Source organism: Babylonia areolata, chromosome 25 (genome assembly GCF_041734735.1).
Source record: "Babylonia areolata isolate BAREFJ2019XMU chromosome 25, ASM4173473v1, whole genome shotgun sequence".
Taxonomy (NCBI): Eukaryota; Metazoa; Mollusca; class Gastropoda; order Neogastropoda; family Buccinidae; genus Babylonia; species Babylonia areolata.
The window spans coordinates 29612370-29639761 of NC_134900.1; the positions used below are offsets into that span (position 1 = coordinate 29612370).

Sequence of the window (27392 nt, forward strand, 5' to 3'; positions counted from 1 at the left end):
AGAGAGAGAGAGACACACACACACACACACACACACACCGAACACACACACTCAAGCTCACTGATTTTGCTGTTTACAGAGTGCCAGGATGGCTGGTATGGAGAGAACTGCATGTACCAGTGTGGGAGCTGCTCGAATGACGCCCCATGCAACAAGACCACAGGACTCTGCACTTGTGCTATTGGAAAACAACCACCTTTCTGTGAAACAGGTATATCCTTTTTCGAGGAGTGGTTAGGTTCTAGTCTTTTACTTTGAATTCTGGCTTTAGTTTGTGTAGACGGTGCTCTGCTAGAGAACCTTCACAGAGATCCTGTTTTGTTTTTCCCAGACAGAATGCAGGCACACATTTCACTGCTAACACAAACCAGCCACGTGACAAGCATGACATAAATGAGCAGGACACCACATAAAAAGGATCCTTGGAACGCTGGACTATTATTATACCACGCACAGTAATGTACAATGTTTACTCAGCAACCCTAACCCACCCCCTCTACCCCCTAGAAATGTCCGGAAAAAAGGTCCAATGAACTGACGTTTTAATTATTTCGTCATGTGTTATAATGCTTGTCAATCGCCACCCTCTTTATAGCTGAAACTAAGTATTCAACGTGTTTAAAGAAAACACTATAGACCAGCTGGTCTAAACTTGTGCCAATTAATGTAGTATATACACTACCAATTAAAAAAAATATAAAAACAAAATAACAGGTTTCATAACTACTATATTTTTGGCCAGAAGAAGAAAAGGTTCCTTTTCTGGTGAAAGAACTGGCACAATATACCTATATGTTTCCTCACAGAGCTGCAGGACTATGTGAACTATCGGAAGCTGGATGTGATTTTAAAGGCTTGACGAATGTCAAACCCCTCTTTTCCTTCAACCAAGCATTTGGATGTTCTGGGCACGGCCAGAACACTTACAGGTACTTCGTAGCCATGGAGAATGGAGCCATACAGCAGAAAGAGTCTATCAACATGCAATGTCACACAGAGATTGTAGAACGATTATTTCTGAAAACAAAAGTTATGCGGAAGAATGCACCAAGCAATACAATGAGTAGGTATGCAAATACGATTAGAAACTGTCAACACAAACACGATTAGAAATGACAAATGTTTTCTTCCGAAGACCTTTTCTGCAGGACTAAACAACAACAACAACAACAACACCTACCGACAACAACATGTTTTTCATGGAAAATACAGAGTTGAAACACGGAGATGTATGTCCTTGCAGACAGTCAAGACAAGACATATGGCCAGGACTTTGCCCACAGCTGTGGTCAGTGTACAGTTAAAACACAGAGATGTGTGTAAAGTGTACAGTTAAACACAGAGATGTATGTCCTTGCAGACAGTCAAGACAAGACCTACGGCCAGAACTGTGCCTACAGCTGTGGTCAGTGTACAGTTAAAACACAGAGATGTATGTCAAGTGTACAGTTGAACGCAGAGATGATGTCAAGTTGACAGTTAAACACAGAGATGATGTCAAGTGAACAGTTAAACACAGAGATGTATGTCCGTGCTGACTGCCGAGACAAGACGTACGGCCAGGACTGTCTCCACAGCTATGGTCAGTGTAAAGTCAAACACAGAGATGTGTGTCAGATGTACGGTTAAACACAGAAATGTGTTTACAGTGTACAGTTTAACACAGAGATGTGTTCTTGCAGACTGTCAAGACGACGTATGGCCAGGACTGTCCACAGCTGTGGTCAGTGTACAGTTAAAACGCAGAGATGATGTCAAGTTGACAGTTAAACACAGAGATGATGTCAAGTGAACAGTTAAACACAGAGATGTATGTCCGTGCTGACTGCCGAGACAAGACGTACGGCCAGGACTGTCTCCACAGCTATGGTCAGTGTAAAGTCAAACACAGAGATGTGTGTCAGATGTACGGTTAAACACAGAAATGTGTTTACAGTGTACAGTTTAACACAGAGATGTGTTCTTGCAGACTGTCAAGACAAGACGTATGGCCAGGACTGTGTCCACAGCTGTGGTCAATGCAAAGGAGGTCAGACGTGTGACCCTGTCACAGGACACTGCTCTGACGGATGTCAGCCGGGATGGACCGACACACCATCATCACCCACCACCCTGTGTCAGACAGGTTAGAACTAGCAGTAACTCTGTGCAGCTGTAACAACATGTGTCAGACAGGTTAGAACTAGCAGTAACTCTGTGCTATTGTAACAACCTGTGTCAGACAGGTTAGAACCAGTAGTAACTCTGTGCTGTTGTAACACCCTGTGTCAGACAGGTTATAACTACCAGTAACTCTGTGCAGCTGTAACAACATGTGTCAGACACGTTAGAACTAGCAGTAACTCTGTGCTATTGTAACAACCTGTGTCAGACAGGTTAGAACCAGTAGTAACTCTGTGCTGTTGTAACAACCTGTGTCAGACATGTTAGAACCAGCAGTAACTCTGTGCTGTTGTAATAACATGTGTCAGACAAGTTAGAACCAGAAGTAACTCTGTGCAGTTGTAACAACATGTGTCAGGTTAGAACCAACAGTAACTCTGTGCAGTTGTAACAACATGTGTCAGACAGGTTAGAACCAGCAGTAACTCTGTGCTATTGTAACAACATGTTTCAGACAGGTTAGAACCGGAAGTAACTATTGTAACAACCTGTGTCAGACAGGTTATAACTACCAGTAACTCTGTGCTGTTGTAATAGCATGTGTCAGACAGGTTAGAACCAGCAGTAACTGCGCTATTGTAACAACATGTGTCAGACAGGATAGGTTAGAACCAAGCAGTAACTCTGTGCTATTGTAACAACATGTGTCAAACAGGTTACAACCAGAAGTAACTGTGCTATCGTAACAACCCGTGTCAGACAGGTTAGAACCTGATTCAACTGTGCTATTGTAACAACATGTGTCAAACAGGTCAGAACCAGCAGTAACTGTGCTATTGTAACAAGCAGCAACCAACAAGCTCACTGTAATTGTGATAACAGGCGTGTGTGTGTGTGTGTGTGTGTGTGTGTGTGTGTGTGTGTGTGTGTGTGTGTGTGTGTGTGTGTGTGTGTGTGTGACCCTATCATATGACGAATTTACCTCACAAATATCGGAAACCATTTTCATAGGTCCATTTAAGGTTGTTTTTTTCCTTCAAGAATGTCCAGAGAGAGAGACAGACAGACAGAGAGAGAGACAGAGACAGAGACAGACAGACAGACAGACAGACAGAGAAATGCTTACATGTATAGACAGGCGGGAATGTAGCTTGCACGAAATGAGGGGGAAAACAATGCTAACTATTAGTTTTTTGTGTGTTTTTCTTCTACTATATGAATATTGCAGAATGTCCAGACGGATTTTACGGTGAGGGGTGTAACCAGACGTGTGCTAACTGCCGAGACATCAGTGAGTGTCGTCACGACACGGGTCAGTGCACAGGACAGTGCGCTGAAGGCTTCACTGGTCTATATTGTGCTGAAGGTTGGTAGTTCTTAACGTTTTTTTTTTTTTGTATTTGTGATTCCGATTTAAATAATTTTCAACTTTATTGAAGCCAGTTACTTTATATATACATACATACATACATACATACATATATATATATATATATATATATATATATATATATATATATATATATATATGTGTGTGTGTGTGTGTGTGTGTGTGTGTGTGTGTGTGTTACAGTTTCTCTTATGCAAAACAGATGATACATTTGACCATCCCCTCTGCAATTCGATATTCATGTGTAGTATACTTCCCCCTCACTTCCTCATCTTTCCTCATACTCCATATGCCTCTGTGTGTGTGTGTGTGTGTGTGTGTGTGTGTGTGTGTGTGTGTGCGCGCGCGCGACTGATATTCCCATATTTCCATCCTCAGTAGTTTCACTTTGGAGTAGTTATCATCCCACAAACTGTCTGAACAATAGATTTATGAGGACTGAAAATGTTACGAAATTACGATCATTCAAAATATGAACATGTATATAAACAAATAGACCCACCCCTCCATCTATCTGGTCACACGTCCATCCATTATGATCCATACATTCGTCTATCAACTCTGTAATTTTATCTGGTTTGTCTACAGCCATAAAGGGTGGTGGCATTGACGCACCTGTAATCGCTGGTGCGGTGGCTGCGGGTGTCATCGTCATTGCCATCGCTGTCTTTATTACCATCTTCTTGATAAGGTGGGAGAAAAATATCGTTTATTGTCTGAATTCTTGTTCTCTCTCGCACTGTCCTCTTCTGTTGTTTTGAGCGTCATTTGTCCTACATTGTAATGATGTCAGTGAGAAACTATTTCTTTCCTGCTGTTTCCTACTGCTGCTTATGTGTGCTTACGTTGTGTGATAGATGAAGTGAACGAACTGCAAATGATATGTTGGAAAGTGTGCTCTATACTGTTTTCCTGTTATGTAATGCCCTATTGTATCACATTTTTATGGAAATTATTCCCTAAAAATGCATAAAGAATTATGTGCTATTTTAACATTTTTCACCAAACATCTCTTATCCATCATATGAACATCACCTTTTGCCCAGATTATTTAGTCAGATTTGGTCAGATAATTTAATGGTTTCTGCTTTTATTCCTCAGTGCTCTCTCTTTGCTTGTATGTATAGTTTGAAAAGTGCAACGTGTCACTGGCTTGAAGATCTCTATTAAGGTGCACAGATTAATGTGATTTTGCTTTTCATGTATTATACTTATAGGGTCATTTTGTTTTACTGTTCCTCATCACTTGTGTTATTTCATGGTAAGGCGAATTTAAAAGATATGTACTTTATCGTTGCAGAAGACGAAAACAAGTTCCCAAGCCTAATGAAATGCCCAACAGCGTTGCGGACAGAGGTCAACGGGAAGAACTGGACTCATCACTTCTGGCTTTCCAACCTCCAGTCAGAAATAGTATGTGTAATTACTGACGTACGTAAACATGCGGAATAGGTAAATACCAAGGTATTTTCTCTGAGGTCGTTTGATGTGTTGTTGGTACTCGATGTGTTTCAGTCTTTTTTAATTACTATTCTTCTAACCATATAATTATTCTATATCTGTTTTGCTTTAATGGTTTAGAAAGATTTGTCTTCGCTTATTATGTCATCAGACACAATCGATGCCAAACCAGTGGCCCTAGTGAAACCAGTGGCAAAGCCAGCAGTCAAACCCAAGCCCTCCCAGGCCAATGCAGCCGTGTACGAGAACGTTTCCCTTCCACAGCAGACTTCGGCGCCCAAACCCTCACCTCTAGACCAGTCGGGGGCAGGAGGTCCACCACAGAAGTCACCCAAGCCCCTTCCTGGTGCAGAGAGGCCACTGCTAGCCAGCAGAGAGCCAGTGACTGAAGACGAAGAAATGGACGCCGAGTGGAGCGGGGAGCAAATCTACAACAACGATCCTTCACTGCTTGACAGCTTTGTGCCAGCCACCTTCCGTCTTGACCAGCTGCAGAAGACGATCTTGGACAGCCTGCAGGACGACACGGTGGATGCCGAGTTTGAGGTGAGGCACATCATTTTCCCTTCCTAAAAGTTATTTATTTTGTCCTCTGCTCAAGCCACTGTATGGTTACTGTTCTAAACGAGTTTAGTGCAGAATTCCACGTATACCAACACACGTTTGCCAGCCAGGATATTCAAATGGTGATGGCATAGTTACGACTGCAGGAAAAAGGACAGCCTGAAGAAAGTCACTTACGATTCAACGCCAAATCCATGCTCGACACTTTTGGAAAATAAAATAATTGTAGAAAGAAAAACACTATCTTCCTGCGAAACCGTATCGTTCGTATCTCGTTTAGATGATGCGATGCAAAACAACTCTGCATGTGTTCATCGGCCGCGTGACAATGTCATGTTGACCATAATAGTTTTCATTCAGAAAAAGCAGTCCCCTTTTTATGGCTTGAACACGAAGAAAAAAGATATTCCCATTTGGTTAAATGACGGTCATGATGACTCTGGACTTTTTTTCATAGTTCACCTTTTCTGAAAGTCTGCGTTTCTGGCCAAGGTAGCATCATCATGCAAAATCCTGTAGCTAATTTTCATAAAGAATTTTTTTAAAAAATTGTTTAGTTCATGTGATATTTGGGTTCTTTTGAATTTTTCTTTCCCGTAGGACGAGCAGGTCTAGGGGGGAATCCCTGCGTTTTAATGAACCAGTCTGTGTACGCGGTTCTCAAACTAACTGGCTGCGAAACTCCGTAGGACGGTTCCATGACATTTCAGCGCCAACATTTCAGCGCCGTACATTTAAGCGCCGTGCATTTCAGCGCCGTACATTTCAGCGCCGTGCATTTCAGCGCCGTACATTACAGCGCCAAAGCATGAGAGAGAGAGAGGGGGGGGAACTAGCTAAATACATAAACACACACACACACGCACACATACACACACACACACACACACAGGAATATAACCAACACTCACTTCGTCTTTCTTGAGTTCTTTCTGTTAATTGAACTTTGAGTTCTTTTTTAATTGAACTTTAAAGATAAAATCACATGAAAAATTAAAATCACATTTTTTAATTGAACTTTAAAGATAAAATCACATGAAAAATTAAAATCACTGAATATCACTGAATATGCATCGTTTGGTGCCTCTCCTAAAACATGAATGCAAAAGCAATGCCCTCCATCGTGTCCATGAGAGAACGATCCCCTGCGTTGTACTGCAAGATGATGGTTTTGACACGTTTTTGTAGGTCTTTGTACTTTCGGCGCTTCGGGGCAGGTGCCTGACCTCCCATAAGACGCATGACGTCAGCTTGAATCATGGCTTGCTCTTTTTTGAGGACTGCAATGAGCTTCCACAAATCTGGGGAGTACGCCCCTACGTGGTTTTGGAATGCATTGTGAAATCCTTCCACACTGTTGTTGGATTTCGCTGCATCCGAAAGGACTCGGTCATGCACATTCCACATTTCCATTTCGAAAAGTGGTGATTGACGGGGGCCTCGGCGACGAGGTCGGCCGATGTACGTGTCTTCAAAGTAGTCAATTACTGGTTGGCCCCGGGCGTCATAAAATGGCGATGTAGGGTCAAAGACACTTTCGAAGGCTTGCTCGACGTCATCAATAGGCAGATATGCCAAACCCGGGAGCATTCTCATCAACTTTGCGAAATTTTTCAAACGTTTTTGTAGTCAATTGAGAGTCCATTGTCTTGAATGTGACGCCAGACGCTCTGCGCCAGATGGAAGTGACAACTCTCTCTCTCTCTCTCTCATACCGTTTGGCGCTGAAATGTACTCACAACTCTCTCTCTCTCTCTCTCTCTCTCTCTCTCATACCGTTTGGCGCTGAAATGTACGGCGCTGAATTGTGCGGCGCTGAACTGTACGGCGCTGAAATGTATGGCGCTGAAATGTATGGCGCTGAAATGTACGGTGCTGAAATGTTGGCGCTGAAATGTTGGCGCTGAAATGACGTGTTACCCCGTAGGACAGGCCATGTGATTTGAAAGAACAATGTCCTCAACAATCATATACATGCCATGAAATTGTCTCTACAAGATGCTGTCATAGGGCCACAGAAAGCACGCACACGAAAGAAAGCGCCAGGAGGAGTTGATCAAAGGCAGCCGTCAAACTGTGTGTTCCTCGCAATGGACCAACATGGCGGGACGGCCATGACAGGAACGGTCTGCGGGGGACGCTGAGGGGTCCTGAGGAGAGCGAGTCGCCAGCGCTGGGAAAAAGTGGGAATATCTCAAACTCCAGGAACTGCCAGAGTCTTTCCCATGCTGCTGTTGCTTTTTCTTGATATGTGATTCCAGGATCACTTCGCTGGCCACACACGATCACATTCAATACGACAGCACAGCCAACACCAGTAACGATCAACAAACGGTTTTGATAGACTGGCAAATACACAACGCATATATGTACAGTATTCTTTAGGTCTAGTTAAGAAGAGACATTAAACATAAATCTGGAGTCATGTGAGTTGGATGGTGAAGGCGTCTTCAATCTGGAGCTTATATCAACATTTTTCTGAATTCCAGCATTTGGCCAAAGAGAAAGAGTACCCTGTAGCAAACGGGAAAAAGCAAGAGAATTACTACAAGAATCGTTTCAACAGCATTCTTCCGTGTGAGTATTTTTAAGGCTAACATCTACATCGTTCTACTTAAAAGAAGTGTGTGTGTGTGTGTGTGTGTGTGTGTGTGTGTGTGTGTGTGTGTGTGTGTGTGTGTGTGTGTGTGTGTGTGTGTTCACGCAAACGCACTTACTGGGAAGGAAATATTATATAAATATCATGTTCTTCGCCGTACAGTGGGTTTTCATGACAGACAGACGTAAAGACAGACGGAGACACACAGAGAGACAGATAGAGGCAGAGACAGACAGAGACAAACAGACCCACATACATATACCTAAGGAAAAGATAACACTAGCTGCAGTGGTTTAAGATCAGTTGTATATTTCAAATGGCGTTATCATCCACTGTTTACAAGTAGACGTATTTGATAGTCAACCCCCCCCAAAAAAAAAAAACAACAAAAAACAAAAAACAAACAAACAAAAACAACCCCCCAAAAACCAACAAAACAAACATCAACACCAACAAAGAAAAACCCCCCAACAAAAACAAACGCAGGACGAAAATCAAGGGACATATGAACATGTCCAAACATATACCACAGAGAAAAATATTAAAATACTGGCTGTGTCGTGGTATTGCTACGCACCAACTCCCCCACATTATATAAGAAAGCACTGAGCGTTGGATTACGCTGCTGGTCAGACAATTGCTTAGCAGATGTGGTATTGCGTATATGGATTTGTCCGAACGTAGTGACGCCTCCATGAGTAACTGCACTGAACTGAACAGCCGTCATATACTGGCCCTTGAGTGATACTTTCCGCAGATGAAATGTAGGAATCTCTCACACACGTAGCTCTGTAAATCCATAATAATCGTTATACAAAATTAATTGAACAGGATCGGCCAGTTCTGGTCACTTGTTTCTATTTAGTGTCAGCACTAACTTGTATTTTTAGATAATCGCTCCACCTCAAAGTCAGTACAGTGGTGCACACCGTTTGATAAGAAATAGCCAGATAAATCTTACAGCAAAGAATAACGCCAATTATTTTCGTGCACACTTTTGAGCGTTGAATTCCACACACTCTATGGGGTAAAAAAAAAAAAAAAAGTTGAATGGTGAGTTCAGGTCAGTTCTGTCGGTGCCGTCAGCGATTAAATAAAAATCGGATTCAAACACAGAAGGGAAGAATGAACAGAACAATAGGATGATCTACATCTTTTTAACACCTTCCTTCGGATTAGAAACAAACATACAAACAAAATCAAACTATTTCAAGGTAAATTCTAAACGGACTGGTATTCTGCAGATGACAAGACCCGAGTGGTGCTAGAGCAAGTGGATAGCGATGATGCCTCAGATTACATCAACGCCAGCTTTATCAAGGTTCGTTGTCTCTCTTTATCCCTTTCTTCCCACCTCTCTCTTCCCCTTTTTCTCTTCCTCTATCTCTGCTTTTGAATCAAGTATCTGAAATGATTTCACATGAGAATATGCGAGGCATTGTTTGCAGTGTGTGTGTGTGTGTGTGTGTGTGTGTGTTTTACTCTGTGTGAATCACAGTGTACAGTATACACATATACAACAAATATGTACATGTGTACAGCAATTATGATTTTGATGTCCGATCACGAACAGGTTTTTAACATTAGCAATCTGCTATGAGTGACATGTCAAATCATGCAGTGACACGATTCAACCACGATGCCGCTTTGATTTTAATGTTTTTCTTTTAATTTTTTTGTACAGGGATACAAGACAGAAAAAGCTTACATCGCAGCACAAGGTACTGCTCTCCCACATCCCACCTCTCTTTTTTTTTCTCTCTCTATTGGATACGTGCATGCTATGTGTATGTGTGTGCATTCGTGCGCCTGTTCATGTTCGTTCCATCATTCTTTCGACTAAGGTATTTTCATTTTAAATGATAATATCATTAGATGGAGTGTGCGCGTACGTGTTTGTATGCTTGTTTGTGTGTGCTTACGTGATCGGGTGTGTGTGTGCGTGCGTATGTGTATGTGTTTTTGTGTGTGTGCATGCGCGCGCTCATGTGTGTGCATGCATGCGGCCTGTGTGTGCTTGCGGCGAACGCGTACGCGCACTTCCGTGTAAAAGACTGATGCATTTTTTTTTTTTTTTTTTAATAAAGATTTTCGGTTCAAAAGATATATAGTTCATCAAGCTATCAAGAAGATGTAGTGTCCACTGATACCTAATACACTTTGTCATTCATGTTAGTTGTTACCAACACATATCTATGTGTTGTTTATCCCAGGCCCCAGGTCTAACACACAGGACGATTTCTGGCGCATGGTGTGGCAAGAAGGGGTCACTGACATCGTCATGCTCACCAACCTCAAAGAAGGAAGCAAAGTGAGTGAGTCCTGTGGCTTTAGGAAGGGAGGGGGTGGGTGTGGGGTATGGGGCAGGATGTTCTTGTAGACACTTACAATGGTAATTCTGGTCTCCATTATACAAGAGTAAAAAACAAAACAGAACAAAAGAGCAAAAACGCGAGAGAGAGAGAGAGAGAGAGAGAGAGAGAGAGCAAACAAAGACATTTATACAGACAGGATGAGGAAAGAAGGTTGAGAGCGAGATGAGGAACTTTCAGAGTCGTTTGGTAAACCTGTTTGTATGATTAAATTCTTTTCTGGCTTGGTATCCTTTAGGTAACGCTCTAATGTCGGTTGTAATTTATCACTGAAGCTGCAACGGATGTGCCATTATCAGTACATATGTGGGCAACTTCAACGTGAATGAAAACGAGGAAAGATTTTTTTATGAAAAAGAAAAACAACAACAAAAAAACATAGAGTGACTTGCAATGAAGACTCCTCAGGAAGACGGGAGAGCAGCAAGAAACAATGCGAAATTGATTATGTTGAGCTTTTAAAAAGTAATGAAATCCAACATGTGTGTGCGTGTGTGTGTGTGTGCGTGCGTGCGTGCGTGCGTGCGTGTGTGTGTGTGTGTGTGTGTGTGTGTGTGTGTGTGTTCCTGAACGATGATCAAGTCTTTTTATGGACAATCTACAATCCTTTTAAGTCGTATTAAGTTATGCTCTCAAGATTGCGTTACAACAAAATCATTGTGTGTGTGTGTGTGTGTGTGTGTGTGTGTGTGTGTGTGTGTGTGTGTGTGTGTGTGTTTAATTACACAAGCTGAAGCCATGCACTCATATTTATGAATTAAAATTATTTACCGGCCACATCAGAAGGCGTTCGCATTTCTTTTCTTTTTTTATGTATACATATCGGTGGTTGCTGCCATGAGTAAACTTTAATTCTATGTTCAATGCTGGCTTGACATATAATGATTTAATCCTTTCATATGGAATCATGGCTGTCTGTCCATTAATTCTTTAGCAAAAATGTCACGAATACTGGCCGGCAAGGGGAACTTCAGTGAACACTGGACACATGGAGGTGACCGGGCTTGAAGAGGAGGAGAGAGCTCACTTTGTCATTAGGACTTTCAATGTGGGGAAAAACCAGGTAACGCACACACACACACACACACACACAGAGTCTCTCTGTGTGTCTGTCTGTCTGTCTCTGTGCGCACACGCACGCACGCACACACACACACACGCTTGCGCGCACGCACGCGCACACACACACACACACACACACACTCACTCACTCACTCTCTCTCCCTCTCTGTATGCGTGCGTGAAAGCGCAAGCGCCGTGTGTGTTTTGCACACGACACCAACTGACAGCGGAGGAGCTTGTTATCACGCCACAGTCATCTAACACTGTTGGCAAGTCAAGTAACAAGAAATACATACCACAGACTTACCTCACTTGATCCAAGATTCGTGACGCAGCTGTGTGTGCAGCTGGTCAATGATTCGTGATGCAACGGTATGTGCTGAATTCTGATCCGAATGGGCTGGCACAAGGACTGGATGAAGGCTGGTGAAAATATCCAGCACATATTTTGTACGTTGATGAACATTCCCATCAGTGTGTTCAGGAAAACTGAATGTTCGTTAAAACATTTTCGAATATGTTATAGATCTAGGGTTTGATCAGTATTTAAGTTATTGTCTCAGCTTTCCGATTAACGTGATCATTCACGTATTTTTTGTTGTTGGTTTCTGTTTTTCTTTCTTTTGTGTACGTTTGTTGTTGTTTTTTGTTGTTGTTTTTTTGTTGTTTTTTGTTTTTTGTTTGGTTCTGCAAAGCAATCATCCACACACAAGAAGCTAGGTTGGAAGGTAAGTGCCGTCTGCCGATCGAAGATAAAAAACCAAAGAAACAACCAAAAATAAAACGCACACAAAAAAGCACTTCCACTGCACTATACAGTTCTTCAGATTCCTTATCACGGATGTTGCAAATGTCTTCCAGAAGTGATCGACAGCCAAGCTTCTCCCCCACCACCACCCCTCCATAATAGTAATTCGCCGACAACTTGTTGCAATGTTACAAAAACGACAGCCACAATCACACTGACAAGTCGATATTCGTGGCATACCAGAGTCGTGTTTAGAATCGTAGTTGATATTTTCCTTGTACCATCGAAGAAGAATGGTGAAACATTTTCCCAGCAGAAATTCTGAAATGCATTACAGCGCAAGCAATAATCTTTCAGTTGTTCGAATCACAATTACGGAGTCACTTGAAGCCTCGGCAGACGACACTGCCCACGGTGAATAACGGGAAATAGCTGCAATTGACTGCGTGTCTGTCATGTAGGAGTTCTTTCCCTTTACCAAAATGACCGCGACGTGACTGACAACGCTGCACTGGCTTCTTTGGGTTTCAAATGTTGTGGCTTTCTGGGGGCGTATTCAAGACAAAATTCATTTTGCCCCCAGGCAAGTTGCCTTTGTCATGGTATGGACCTGCGGGTACAGTTTATATTGAAGTTAACTTCGGATTCAAGACGCGCGCGGTGATCTCAGGCAGCAAATCCATCCTGACTTGTAATTTTGTTTATGGTCGATGGATTGTTTCTCCCCCCCACTCCCCTTACCTTCCTTTCTTTTTTTTTTTTTTTTTTAAATTAAAAAAAAAAATTGATCCAGTACTTTATTTTTTTCCCTTCTTCTTGTACTTGATATTTGCGTATTTGTGTGTATTTTTTAAATGTTTTTTTTTTCTTTGTCCAGCGCTGGGTGGAAAAAAGCATGTGTACTTGCTTATCTCATTACCCTGGTGAAATAAAATTTCGTTTCGTTTAAAAAAAAAAAAATCCTGGGATTCCCTTCTGTGCTTGCTCTTCTCACCCCACTTCTGTTCAGAACATTGTGCAAAACACGTGCAATCCGCAAAGCACGCCTGTTCTCCCTCAGTAAAAAGCAATGCCACAATGCTCGTGTCTCTTCATGCATTGTTTTGCCCCGTACTTGTCAATGTGATTATATTTACTTTGATTCCTTTAACCTGTCTGAGTAAGTTTTGTGCTTACCTGTTTCTTATTGGGAAGGGCTTTTATAAGCCATGCTTGATGCCCTTCCCATGTTTTTGTGTTTATGTGCTTGTGTTGTGTGGTTTCTTGGAATGAAAATTGTTTGGAGCAAAAGGTTCCAGCATATTTACCTCTGCTTCGTGGGCAGTACCCATGGCAGATAGTAAGGGTAAATTGCTTTCGGGTTTGTAGACTCGCGGGTAGGCTCTTGTTTCCTGAATACCGGATATTGCTTACCCTCGGGTAGTTTGTCTTGCCTCAGGCAGATTACCTGCAGGCTGGTGTACGCATTTACCTGCAAGCACGATGATCTCTTGAATACAGCCCCAGGAGTATGAAAAAAAGAAGAAAGAAAGAAAGACAGAAATATATATATATATATATATATATGTGTGTGTGTGTGTGTGTGTGTGTGTGTGTTTGCTTGGGGGTACCCGTGTCATATCATTTCAAGTGGTAAATATTAAACCATGTAGGCCTATACACGTATGTCTCTGTCTAACATAACAGTTGTGACACAAGTGCTAAAAATATTCACATGTCCTGACTTGACAAGGGGGGAAAAAAGAAAAAACGAAATAATTCTAGTGTATGCCATGGATGTCAGTGTTTCCATCCGCGAACAAATATCGACAATGTTTATAGCCTGTTTATAACGACTGGGCATCTCCTTGAGATGAGCAGCCAGTGTCCGCTTTCCAAAAGTAAACCATTATGAAATGATGCACGCGTTGCTAAAGCAAAGAAGCCTCCGTCCATATCATCATCAACGTATCGAAACTCAAAAGTGTTTAGGGGCCGATTAAGGCACATCCTTTGTTCCGGCCACACAAACGAGGTATATACGTTTACTGCCTTAATCGTACTCCCAGTTTCACGACAAAATAATGACCTTTTATGAGAATCGACGTTAACATGATTTGGCGTCACTGAATGTTGCCAGAGATGTGCATTGTTTATATGGAAATAAAGTCATTGTTGTGCACACAGGGCCAGGAGAAACAACAGGTGAGCCAGTACCTTATCTTATCTTATCAGTAGCTCAAGGAGGCGTCACTGCGTTCGGTCAAATCCATATACGCTACACCACATCTGCCAAGCAGATGCCTGACCAGCAGCGTAACCCAACGCGCAAAGTCAGGCCTTGAGAAGAAAAAAACAACAAAAAAAACAACAATAAAAATAAATAAAATAATTAAAAATAACAGCAAAAAATATATATAAAAATGATAAAATATAAATAAATAAATAAATAAATAAATAAAATAATAATCACTAATCAAGTGATATAGTTGTGTGCACACAGGGCCAGGAGAAACGAAAGGTGAGGCAGTACCACTACGTCAAGTGATATAGTTTTATGCACAGGGCCAGGAGGCAGTACCACTACGTCAAGTGATATAGTTTTGTGCACACAGGGCCAGGAGAAACGACAGGTAAGGCAGTACCACTACGTCAAGTGATGTAGTCTTGTGCACACAGGGCCAGGAGAAACGACAGGCGATTCAGTACCTTACGTCAAGTGATATAGTTTTGTGCACACAGGGCCAGGAGAAACGACAGGTAAGGCAGTACCACTACGTCAAGTGATGTAGTCTTGTGCACACAGGGCCAGGAGAAACGACAGGCGATTCAGTACCTTACGTCAAGTGATATAGTTTTGTGCACACAGGGCCAGGAGAAACGACAGGTGAGGCAGTACCACTACGTCAAGTGATATAGTTTTGTGCACACAGGGCCAGGAGAAACGACAGGTGAGGCAGTACCACTACGTCAAGTGGATGGACCACGAGGTGCCCACCACCACCCCTCTCGTTGACTTCTGGCGTTACGTCAGAGCACGTGCTCCCCGCACCCCAACTGCCCCTCCTCTCTTGGTGCACTGCAGGTGAGCGTTTATTTATTTAAAAAAAAATTTTTTCAACCCATTTGATAACAAATTTTATGTCTTTGGGAGAAAGAAAAATAAGTCTACTGTCTTTATGAAAGGGGGAAAAAAGAAAAAAAAGAAGGAAAGGAGTAATAACCGGCAGAACTTTCTTGCTAGTATGCTGTTCTTTAATAAGGAGATTTTTTTCTTTCTTTCTCTCTCTCTCTTTTTTTTTCTTTAACAGCATCACAGCATCTCCTTTATGTGTGTGTGTGAGAAGGCCTAAACAGTCACTGTAGAAAGCACACCTGTAATTCCCAGAACATCACAAATGATATCTATAAATTACTGATACTGTGTTCTCCCCCCCCCCCCAGCACCCCCCCCCCCTCCCCCAGCACTTTTCCCTCCAAAGGATCTCCCTGTGATGGGAGAAAACAACAACAACAACAAAAAACAACAAATGAGCTCCTGTGTGTAGCATGCACTTCACTCACGTAAAAGAACCCGCAGCAACAAAAGACAGGATTGTCTAAGGCAAAATCTCTTGAAAACCCCACTTATATTTGCAGGCAGAGAAATAAGAGTGATGCTGCACTGTAGCAACGCACTCTCACTGGGAACAGAAGCCTGATTTTTACACGTTGAAGTCTGTTGTGACAAAGAGTATCAATGCAATGCGGTACGATACGATACGATAGAATACAATGCAATACATTACAATACAACACAATACAGCACAGCGCAATACAATACAATACAGTGCAATACAATACAATGCATTACAATACAGTACAGTGCAATACAACATAATACAGTACAGTACAGTACAGTACAGTACAGTGCAATATAGTATTTCTTCTTCGATCGTGGGATGCAACTCCCACGTTCACTCGTATGTACACGAGTGGGCTTTTTTTACTTGCTTAACCGTTTTTACCCCGCCATGTAGGCAGCCATACTCTGTTTTCGGGGGGTCAATACAGTACAGTGCAATACAATACAGTACAGTGCAATACAACACAGTACAGTACAATACAGTACAGTGCAATTCACTACAATTCAGTGTAAAACAATACAATGCAATACAATACAATACAGTACGATACGATACGATGCAATGCAATACAGTACAATACAAAACAATACAGTACTGTCTAATACAATACGATACAAATCAATGCAATACAATGCAATGCAATGCAATACAGCACAGTACAATACAATACAATACAACACAACACAACACAACACAACTCAACCCGATGGTGGCTGACACGGTGTATTGACCTGTGGAACTGTGTGCCCAGTGCCGGCGTGGGTCGAACAGGGACGTACATTGCCCTGGACATCCTGATGGACCAGAGTCAGGAGGAAGACACGATCTCCCTGTACACCACTGTCAGCAACCTGAGGGACTACAGGTGTCACATGGTGCAGAACAAGGTACTGTGTGTGTGTGTGTGTGTGTGTGTGTGTGTGTGTGTGTGTGTGTGTGACAGACATAGATAGAGACATAGATATGGAAATGTTCTAATGGTAAGGGAAATGCATACTTTTGTCGCATGTATAAAAGTGAAAATCGTACATGCGCGCGCGTGTGCGTGTGTGTGTGTGTGTGTGTGTGTGTGTGTGTGTGTGTGTGTGTGTGTGACATAGATAGAAACTAAGACAGATATGATTTTGTCGCATGTATGATTGTGATAATTATGCATACGCGCGTGCGTGTATTTGTCCGTGTGTGTGTGTGTGTGTGTGTGTGTGTGTGTGTGTGTGTGTGTGTGTGTGCAGGGCCAATACGAGTTTCTGCACGAGGCAGTGCTGGAAGCTTACATGAGCGGTGACTCCAGACTGGACACCTCGTCCTTTGACCGCATCTTTCCCTCTACCATCCGTCATGACCAGCCACAGCCACGTATTGATGCCGAGTTTAAGGTGTGCTACACTCTGTGTGTGTGTGTGTGGTGGTGTGGGGGTGGGGTGCGTGCGTGCGTGCATGTGTGTGTTTGTATGTGTGTGTATGTGTGCGTGTGTGTTTCTGTGTTGCTGTGTCTATGTAAACAGGAATGGAATTGTTTTATTTTTTTATTCCCCTGTGATTACTTTGAGTCCCCCCCCACGCCCTCACCCCCACCCCCCACCTCACTCCCCTTATTCTTTACCAGTGAAACGTCCTTTGATAATCCCGAAGGGAAGCGTTCAAAGTCATAAAGTTTTACTCTGACAACGACCATCCTTTCTCGGGCAGCGGGTAAAATCTGCATCATGGATCACAAAATAATAGTGTGGCTTCAAAGATCGGCAAAGGAGAGAATCAATTTAATATTTCATTTAGTTTTTTTCCTATTTCTATTTTCTTTTGTTCTATTTTAGTACGTTCACATTTTCTCCGATGAGCCCAGACAAAGCCGATGATGAATAAATAAACTAAATGAATCGCCAGACTTGATTTTGTCGTCCTTTAGATTTTCTGCATTTTGCGTAGTTTCTTACTACCTTCTTGCCCCTTCTACTGTTGTCCTGTGTGTGTGTGTGTGTGTGTGTGTGTGTGTGTGTGGCGTGGTGTTCTCCCTTTCTCCAGTGTCTGCCAGATGGATAATATTCAGATGACTGATAACAGGTTATTTCCCCTTCTCTAGAGACTGTGTCAGATGGATAACTTTGTGATGACATATCGAGTTGTCTCCCGTCCTCCAGATTGTGCCACATGGATGACTTTCTGATGACTGATATCGAGTTGTTTCCCTTCCTCCAGAAACTGTGCCACATGGATGACTTTCTGATGACTGATATCGAGTTGTTTCCCCTCCTCCAGAAACTGTGCCACATGGATGACTTTCTGATGACTTGAATCGAGTTGTTTCCCTTCCTCCAGAAACTGTGCCACATGGATAACTTTCTGATGACTGATATCGAGTTGTTTCCCTTCCTTCAGAAACTGTGCCAGATGGATAACTTTCTGATGACTGATATCGAGTTGTTTCCCTTCCTCCAGAAACTGTGCCACATGGATAACTTTCTGATGACTGATATCGAGTTGTTTCCCTTCCTCCAGAGACTGTGCCAGATGCGGACGTGCCTCACTCACCCCTCCCACACTCTAGCCAGCCAGGAGGAGAACCAAGCAAAGAACAGAAATCCTGACGCTCTGCCAGGTAATATTGTGTGCAGGCATGTATGCAGATACATACACATACGCGCGCACGCACGCGCACACACACACACACACACACACACACACACGCACACACGCACGCACGCACGCACGCACACACACATGCCAGTATACGTGCATCTGTTCCTTAGTCACCTTTCCCTCTTCCCCCCAATCCTCTCTCTCCCCCCCTCCCCCCGCCCCTCATACTCCCTTTTCCCACCTCCACCCCTCTCCTAACCTCCACACCCCCTTTTTTCCCAATCTAATATCACATCAAGTGGGAAGACGTAAAATTGAAGACTACACCCACACACACACACACACACGCACCCTCACGCCCATGCCTCAGCCTCCCGTCCCCACATCTTAACACACGAACACACTTACACACACATACATATGTACTTGATAAATGAACAGTGAAGAAAGACATGGTTTTGTGGTCACCTCAGCAGAATCCCACCAGGTAAAAGTCATTTTTGATAATAATAGATCTGGTCAGGTCTCTGGTTATTGTTGTTCGGGCAGCATGTGCATGTACTCCATTACGCCGTGTGTGTGTGTGTGTGTGTGTGTGTGTGTGTGTGTGTGCGCGTGTATGTGTGTGTGCGTGTGCGTGTGTGTGTGTGCGTGTGTGTGTGTGTGTGTGTGTGTGTGTGCAGATGACAACCACATTGTGTACATCACTCGGCCCTCAAAAGGAAGGAACCAGTACATCAATGCTGTCTACATACCGGTACGTCTTGACTGCTGAATTGATTGATTCATTCAGCTGCACCGAATGATTGATGTTTTCCCTTTCGTTTTAATCACACTTTTCTATGCCCTCGTGAGGGTTGTAGCGCATACGGAGCACTCCACCAGCATTGACACTCCACTGGGGAAATCAGGGGGGAAGTGAAACACTAATCTTTATCAACAGTATCAAGTATTCCTTGTCTCCAGTAGCGTCTTGGACATTCTTTTCACATGCGGTTTCCAGTGCAGTTTTTCTCCTCAGTTATACTGCACCAGACGCAGCCTGCAGCATCGCAGAGTTGATGAAAACAGGGCGCCGATATATGACTATACATGGGGCATCATTGTTGGAGAAGTTCTTTGAACAAAAGATACTGCCCAAATTTGCGCCCCATTTCAAGGACAGAGTTTGGATGAAGAGCTGAGTCAAAAACAAAACTATATCAGCGTGACTTGTTAGCTATATTCACGTTCAGTAACATCAACAAGAACATCATCAACAGCAACAACAAAACATGAACTGAGTAAACTGCTAGATTCGAAACGCGTACATGAGTTTTCATCTTTTTCATCTTTTTCTTGTTTATCTTCATTCGTGAGTTGTGACTCCGACGTTCACTCGTATAAATGAGTGGACGTTTTACATGTATGACCGTTTTTACACCGGCCATGTAGGCAGTCGTACTCTGTTTTCGGGGGGTAATGTATGTGAATAATGAAGACATTGTTCACAATGATTTCTCACAGAGATCAAAATGTCATATAGTGATATCCAGAAACACAGCACAGCATCACAAACGTCTAGCTGAGGACGGTGCATTCGACGATGATGATGATATGGATACTTATATAGCGCCTATCCTCGGTTGGAGACTAAGCTCTAAGCGCTTTACAAACACAGGGTCATTTGCACAACAGGCTGCCTACCTGGGTAGAGCCGACTGACGGTTGCTATTGGGCGCATCATCAGTCGTCTCCTTTGTCATTCATCTCCTGTGTCATTCTATCAAATTTCAGGCACACACACGTACACATTAAGACAGACACGAAACATGTTATGTGTATGACCGTTTGTTTTGCCCCGCCATGTAGGCAGCCACACTCCTTTTTCGGGGGTGTGCATGCTGGGTATGTTCTTGTTTCCACAACACACGGAACGCTAACATGGATTACAGTATCTTTAACGTGCGTATTTGATCTTCTGCGTGTATATACACACACGAAGGGGGTTCAGGCACAAGCAGGTCTGCACATATATTGACCTGGAAGATCGGAAAAATCTCCACCCTTTTACCCCCCAGACGCCGTTACCGAGTTTTGAACCCGGGACTCTCAGATCGAAAGTCCAACGCTTTAACCACTCGGCTATTGGCGCCCGTCATACACTCCAAATAGCAAGACAACTACGTTTCGCAGCATCGCGCATGGTCATCTTCTGTCCCTGTTGGTCTGTTTCACCACAGACGTTCCTGTCAGCACGGGGCAGCATTGTGACCCAGCTCCCGTTGGCGGACACAGTGATCGACTTGTGGAGACTGGTGGACAGCTGGGACGTCACCACCATTGTCTCCCTTGGTCAGGTTAAAGGACACAAGGTATGTTATACTGGTCAGGTGGAGGGGCACAATGTATATTGTGACGGACAAAAGGTGTATTATATAGGTCAGATGGAGGGACAGTCTGTTGTTGAGTAATGTGTTGGTGTGCTTAAGTTTTTGTGAAGTGTGTTGTTGAGTAATGTGTTGGTGTGCTTTAAGTTTTTGTGAAGTGTGTTGTTCAGCAGTATGTTGGTGTGCTTTAAGTTTTTGTGAAGTGTGTTGTTAGGCATTGTGTTGATGTTTTAAAGTCTTTTTTTCTGAATTGTGTTGTTCAGGGATGTGTTGATGTCTTTAAAGTTTGTTTTTTTTGTGAAGTGTGTTGTTCAACAATATGTTGCCGTGCTTAGGTTTTCGTGAAGGAATGATGTTCAGTAATGTGTTGACGTCCTTTAGGTTTTGTGAAGAATGTTGTTCAGCGATGGGGTGGTGTGGTTAGGTTTTTGTGAAATGTGTCGTTCAGCAATGTGTTGGTGTCCCTAAGTTTTTGTGAAATGTGTCGTTCAGCAGTGTGTTGGTGTCCCTAAGTTTTTGTGAAATGTGTCGTTCAGCAGTGTGTTGGTGTCCCTAAGTTTTTGTGAAGTGTGTTGTCTAGCAATGTGTTGATGTCTTTAAGTGTTTTGAAGTGTGTTGTCTAGCAATGTTTTGACGATTTTATACGTTTTTGCAGTGTGTTGTTCAGTAATGTGTTGTTGTCTTTAATGTGTTTTGAAGTGTGTTTATCAGCAATTTGTTGATGTCTTTAAGTGTTTTTGTGAAGTGTGTTGTTCAGGTATGTGATGGTATCCTCAATTTTGTTTTGTGAAGTGAGAATTTGAGCAATATGTTGGTGTGAAGTGTAATTTTTGATAATATGTTGACATCCTTTTGGTTTTGTGAAGAATGTTGTTCAGCAATGGGGTGGTGTGTTAAGGTTTTTGTGAAATGTGTCGTTCAGGAGTGTGTTGATGTCTAGTCAGTTCTCTCCCTTTCTTCCCCTATCCTCCCCGCCATCCACCCCTCACAAAGAGACCCCACCTTCCTCTTCGTTCGTGGGCTGCAACTCCCACATTCACTCGTATGGACGTACACGAGTGGGCTTTTACGTGTGTGACCGTTTTTACCCCGCCATGTAGGCAGCCATACACCATTTTCGGGGAGCTGGGGCGGGGGGGTGTATGCTGGGTACGTTCTTGTTTCCTTAACCCACCGAACGCTGACATGGATTACAGGATCTTTAACGTGCGTATTTGATCTTCTGCTTGCGTATACACACAAAGGGGGTTCAGGCGCAAGCAGGTCTGCACATATTATTGACCTGGGAGATCGGAAAAATCTCCACCCTTTACCCAACAGGCGCCGTTATCGAGATTCGAACCCGGGACCCTGAGACCCCATCTCTTGTCCAATGGGTGTCTGAATGGCACCAGTCTGTAACTTCTGTAACTTTTTATAAATGCGGTTTTCTTCGTCTTCGTCCACCTCATCAGTGTGAGAGCTTACACTATTAGCATTGTAATGATGTCAGAAGCGGTTAAAAACGCTTACGGTCAACGTTGCCTCTGTTGTCGTTCACCTTTCGTCGTTCGGAAGGGTTAAAACAGGTGTTTATAAAATGTGTGTTGCCTTCACCTCTACACTCCATCTCGCTCACTGTGATCGGCTTCGGATCCACTCTGTTTACGCATACCCAGATTCAAACACTCTTTCTCTGTCTCTGGACCTTGCGATTGGAATGAACTTCCTCTTTCACTTCGTCAAGTCTCCACTCTCAGCTCTTTCAAGTCTAGCCTTAAAACCCACCTCTTCCCAAAATAGCCTCCCTTGCCTGCCCTCCCTTGTCTTTTAGTTTCTACAGTTTTAGAGTTATGCATGCGTGTGAATGACTGGTGCGAAAGCGCTTTGATTTGTCTCTGCAACAAGATTCAGCGCTATATAAATACCATTATTATTATTATTATTATTATTATTATTATTATTATGTTGTTGTTGTTGTTGTTGTTGTTGTTGTTCGTTACTGTGTGTTGGTGAGCACCCAGTTACAGATGGTGAAGACTGGTGTGCAGGACACGAGCGGCTGCTACTGGCCGGTGCCCGATAGTCCAGCGGTGACGTGCGGTGACTACACCATCATCCTGAAGTCCTGCTCCACACTGGGGGACAGTCTGGTCACCTACACTGTGGACATGAAGAAACAGGTAATGGGGGGTGGGGGAGGGGGAGAGAGAGTGGGGGTTAGGGGTTGAGGGGAGGGAGGGGGGGGTGAGTTGTTGTTGTTGTTTATTTTCTGATGTGTTGCATTTGTGTTTACTCGTATAGATGATGATGACCTTAGAGTAAAAGAAATTTGTTTAAAGCATTTTGTTGTTGTTGTTGTTGTTGTTGTTGAGAACACACACACAACTCTCTCTCTCTCTCTCTCTCTCTCTCTCTCTCTCTCTCTCTCTCTCTATCTCTCTCTATTTATATATATATATATCTGTCAATATATAATCATATATACATATATATATTTATGTATATATATATATATATATACATATATATATATTATATATTATATACATACATGCATATATTTGTATGTGTGCATTATATGTTATATATATATATATATATATATATATATATATGTATATGTGTGTGTGTGATGCGCACATACAAATATATATATATATATATAATTATGTGTGTGTGTGTGTGTGTGTGTAAGTGTGTGTGTGTGTGTGTTAATGTATGAAAAGAAAATGCTAACCATAGCTGTCTTTAATTCAAAGCTCTGGGACATCCTCGGCTGCAGTGCAACGCAAACAGTGAATTTCTGTCATCGGCTTAATGTAACATGATTCTGAGGCTTTCTCGTGTCTCCAGGACAAGAGCCATGAGGTACGTGTGCTGCACTATGAGGCATGGACAGGGGAAGTTGCCGACAATGTTCCTGACCTCCTCTGTCTCCTGGACATTCTGCACACGTCACACAAAGAACCCACGAAGCAGCCAGTCATCATCCAGTGCCTGTGAGTCACTGACCTTACTGGTGTTCGAGTCTAGCGTAACTGAACGAAACTTAGCTGAACCAAAACATAACTCAAATGGAAAAAGTAAAGTATGTTAATAGTCTGGATACGACGGGCGCAATAGCCGAGTGGTTAAAGCGTTGGACTTTCAATCTGAGTGCCCCATGTTCGAATCTCAGTAACAGCGCCTGGTGGGTAAAGGGTGGAGATTTTTTACGATCTCCCAGGTCAACATAAGTGCAGATTTGCTCGTGCCTGAACACCCTTCGTGTTTATACGCAAGCAGAAGATCAAATACGCACGTTAAAGATCTTGTAATACATGTCAGCGTTTGGTGGGTTATGGAAACAAGAACATACCCAGCATGCCCACCCCGGAAAACGGAGTATGGCTGCCTACATGGCGGGGTAAAAACGGTCATACACGCATAAGCCCACTCTTGTACATACGAGTGAACGTGGTAGTTGCAGCCCACGAACGAAGAAGAAGAAGAAAGGAGAAGTTTTGATACGGTCTTGATATTTGATTGTTGCATGTGGTTTGCAAAACGAAACTGTTGTGATGCTACTGCTGTATTTTCAGAGATAATAATACACTTCTTCAGGAATGTGAAAATGACCTTACCATTTTACCAGCTGGTCTCTAGCCTCTGCCATACCTTCATGGATGTCGTATTTTTAGTGCAAAGGTCTGTGATCTGATTAATGTGCATGTTACAAATTTACCAAACTTACAGCACTGGTGGTGAGACTGCGCTGTTACTTATGTACACAACTGTAATGTCTACATGTTTTATATCTGTCTGTTTTTTAAAACAGACATTACAATTGAATTGATTATTGATAACCCAGGCAATGTTGTATATTGGTAACCCGGACAATTTAAGAACCTGTATATATTATTATTGACGTTACTGAATGGACGGCATTGAACGAGATTGCAGCTCAACCTCGAGTCTGTTATTTCTATTGTAATAACGGCGACTCTACAACAACCAACAGTGCTTTTGCTTCAACGTTTTGATAAAAAAAAAGTGTATTTATTTTGATTGCTGCTTCGCCTTTGTGCCGTTTTACATACAGTACCCTGTTTTTTTGTCAGTGACGGTGTGGCCAGGAGTGGAGTGGTGTGTGCTCTGTGGGACGTCATCAGCCGAATGACGTATGACGGTGAAGCTGACGTCTATCTGGCTGTTCGGCACGTGCACACCGTGCGTCCTGAAGCCATCACTTCTGTGGTCAGTGATTAGTGTTGATAATTTATGATAGAATTTTTTTTTTTTTTTTTTTTTTTTATTTTGGGGGGGGGGGGGGGGGGGTGACAGGGGGTGTTCATTCTTTCTTTGGGTACATGGTCAGACCACACTGATTGGAGGTCACAAACAGGTGCTTATAATTGATTTCCTAAAAAAAAAAAAAAAAAAGAAAAAGGGGGGAAAAAAGATGGAGACGCCACTTTTTTTCATCTGTTTTTGTTTTTTTGGGGGTTTTTTTCTCCGGTGTTTACTCCCTGAATCCCTACTGACCGTGCAGGTCATAATATGAGGACTTTTGTTGTTTCGCTTTTTTGTTTTTGTTTTTTGCCTTTTTTTCTTTGCGCAAAAGGTTATCCAAACCACAACAAACGAGTGAACACAAGAGTAATCAATATGTTTCCACACCTGTGGAATCACCTCTGGCTAACTGTAAGACAAGTCAGTCCATGTTCCATCACTAAATGATTTTCCTCTTCCGCTTTGTCAGATCTCCACACTCAGCTCTTTCAAGTCTGGCCTTAAAACACACCTCTTCCAAAGATAGCCTCCCTCCCCTACCTCTTCTTTGTCTTCAGTTTCTTTAGTGTAGAGTTATGCATGCGTGTGAATGACTGGTGTGAAAACGCTTTGATTTGTCTCTGCACAAGACTCAGCGCTATTTTGATACTGCCAGTTATTATCATTAAATGTTGTTGCGCTTTCATGTCCTCGATCTGGCAGTATCGCTGTCTTGTGGGTTTGTCGGGTGGGGTTGTTGGATTCGGGTATGCAGGCAGGATGGAGTTCAGGGGCCTTTTCAAGGCGCGGAGTGAACAGAGGTGGCTCCTGCACCAGGGGTGGTGTAGTTCTGTCCTTGAGTGACAGTGTTGATTGATTGATTGATTGATATGGATACTTATGTAGCGCCAATCCTCGGTCGGAGACCAAGCTCTAAGTGCTTTACAAACACGGAGTCATTTGCACAACAGGCTGCTACCTGGGTAATGCCGACTGACGGCTGCCATTGGGCACTCATCACTCGTTTCCTGTGTCATTCAGTCAGATGTCAGGCACACACGCCTACACATTCAGACAAACATGTAACATTTAACATTTTACGTGTATGACCGTTTTGTTTATTTACCCCGCCATGTAGGCAGTCATACTCCCGTTTTCGGGGGTGCGCATGCTGGGTTTGTTCTTGTTTCCATAACCCACCGAATGCTGACAAAAATTACAGGATCTTTAACGTGCGTATTTGAGCTTCTGTGTGCGTATACACACCAGGCACTGGCAGGTCTGCACATATGTTGACCTGGGAGATCGGAAAAATCTCCACCCTTTACCCACCAGGTGCCACCGAGATTCAAACCCGGGACCCTCAGATTGAAAGTCCAACGCTTTAACCATTCTCGGCTATTGTGTTCCAACAGCTGACCGGGTGGTGCTGGGTCGTCAGGGCAGGGTGGCCGTCATGGGGACAGGTTGTCAGAGAAAAAAAAAACATGTCTTCTCTTCTTATAAAGCCCTCTGTTTGTGGGCGAGAAAACGGTTCAGACTAACCTGTAGGTGGTGACTTGCCCTGTGAAGAGAATATCCTGACGTTTCGGGCCCTAGGCCCTCTGTTTGTCTTTGCCTGATTTTACATACGTTATATATATGTATGTATGTATGTATGTACACACACACACATAAATATATATATGTGTGTGTGTGTGTGTAAAGATGTATATACATATATATCATCATCATGGCCTGGCTTCGCTGACGAAGATCTAAGAAGGGCGTTGTCCACGTCTGATGCAGGCACGCTCATGGCTGACAAGGCCAATGCGGGAAAAGCAGAGTCGGCCGCAGCGGTTGCAAGGGAAAGTCTGGTCTGGGTTCGCGGCTGCAGCGTCATGGTTCTTCCTCCTTCTGCGTTTGTCCTCAAGGCTGGCCCTGCGGTTGTTTTCGAAGGAGGAGACAGCTTGGTGGATGGTGCGTCGCCAGGTCTCTCGATCAGCGGCTACTGCGGACCACTGGCGATGGTCAATGTGACAGGCACCGAGAGCTTTCTTCAAGGAGTCTTTGTATCTCTTCTTGGGTGCTCCTCTGTCACGGTGGCCAGTGGACAGTTCGCCATACAGCGCGATCTTGGGCAGGCGGTGGTCCTCCATCCTGGACACGTGCCCTGCCCAACGTAGCTGGGTCTTTAGCAGCACTGCCTCGATGCTGATAGTCTTTGCCTACTCCAGGACCTCGACATTTGTGATGTAGTCACTCCAGTGGATGCTGAGGATGGTGCGAAGGCAGCGCTGGTGAAAGCGATCAAGCAGTCGTATGTG

The 27392-nt window shown here is 43.3% G+C and overlaps 2 protein-coding genes across 14 annotated transcripts in view; both read left to right on the top strand.

Moving 5' to 3' along the window:
- LOC143299914 (uncharacterized) overlaps window positions 1-27392 on the top strand; it is a 110642-nt gene that overhangs the window by 81271 nt on the left and 1979 nt on the right. For 12 of the 13 annotated variants that reach the window (XM_076613433.1, XM_076613440.1, XM_076613436.1 and 9 more), the window contains 20 exons: window positions 80-211; window positions 1970-2125; window positions 3332-3469; window positions 4082-4184; window positions 4794-4906; window positions 5106-5500; window positions 8008-8095; window positions 9362-9438; window positions 9802-9838; window positions 10331-10428; window positions 11424-11552; window positions 15212-15363; window positions 16656-16791; window positions 17137-17280; window positions 18401-18500; window positions 19165-19238; window positions 20704-20835; window positions 22869-23012; window positions 23686-23831; window positions 24933-25068. In XM_076613433.1, the coding sequence (XP_076469548.1) occupies window positions 80-211; window positions 1970-2125; window positions 3332-3469; window positions 4082-4184; window positions 4794-4906; window positions 5106-5500; window positions 8008-8095; window positions 9362-9438; window positions 9802-9838; window positions 10331-10428; window positions 11424-11552; window positions 15212-15363; window positions 16656-16791; window positions 17137-17280; window positions 18401-18500; window positions 19165-19238; window positions 20704-20835; window positions 22869-23012; window positions 23686-23831; window positions 24933-25068 (2630 nt within the window). The remainder of the gene's footprint in view (window positions 1-79; window positions 212-1969; window positions 2126-3331; window positions 3470-4081; window positions 4185-4793; window positions 4907-5105; window positions 5501-8007; window positions 8096-9361; window positions 9439-9801; window positions 9839-10330; window positions 10429-11423; window positions 11553-15211; window positions 15364-16655; window positions 16792-17136; window positions 17281-18400; window positions 18501-19164; window positions 19239-20703; window positions 20836-22868; window positions 23013-23685; window positions 23832-24932; window positions 25069-27392) is intronic. The other variant, XM_076613434.1, reaches the window with a different exon arrangement.
- LOC143299916 (uncharacterized) overlaps window positions 1-27392 on the top strand; it is a 113939-nt gene that overhangs the window by 16462 nt on the left and 70085 nt on the right. The gene's annotated exons all lie outside the window — the stretch shown is intronic.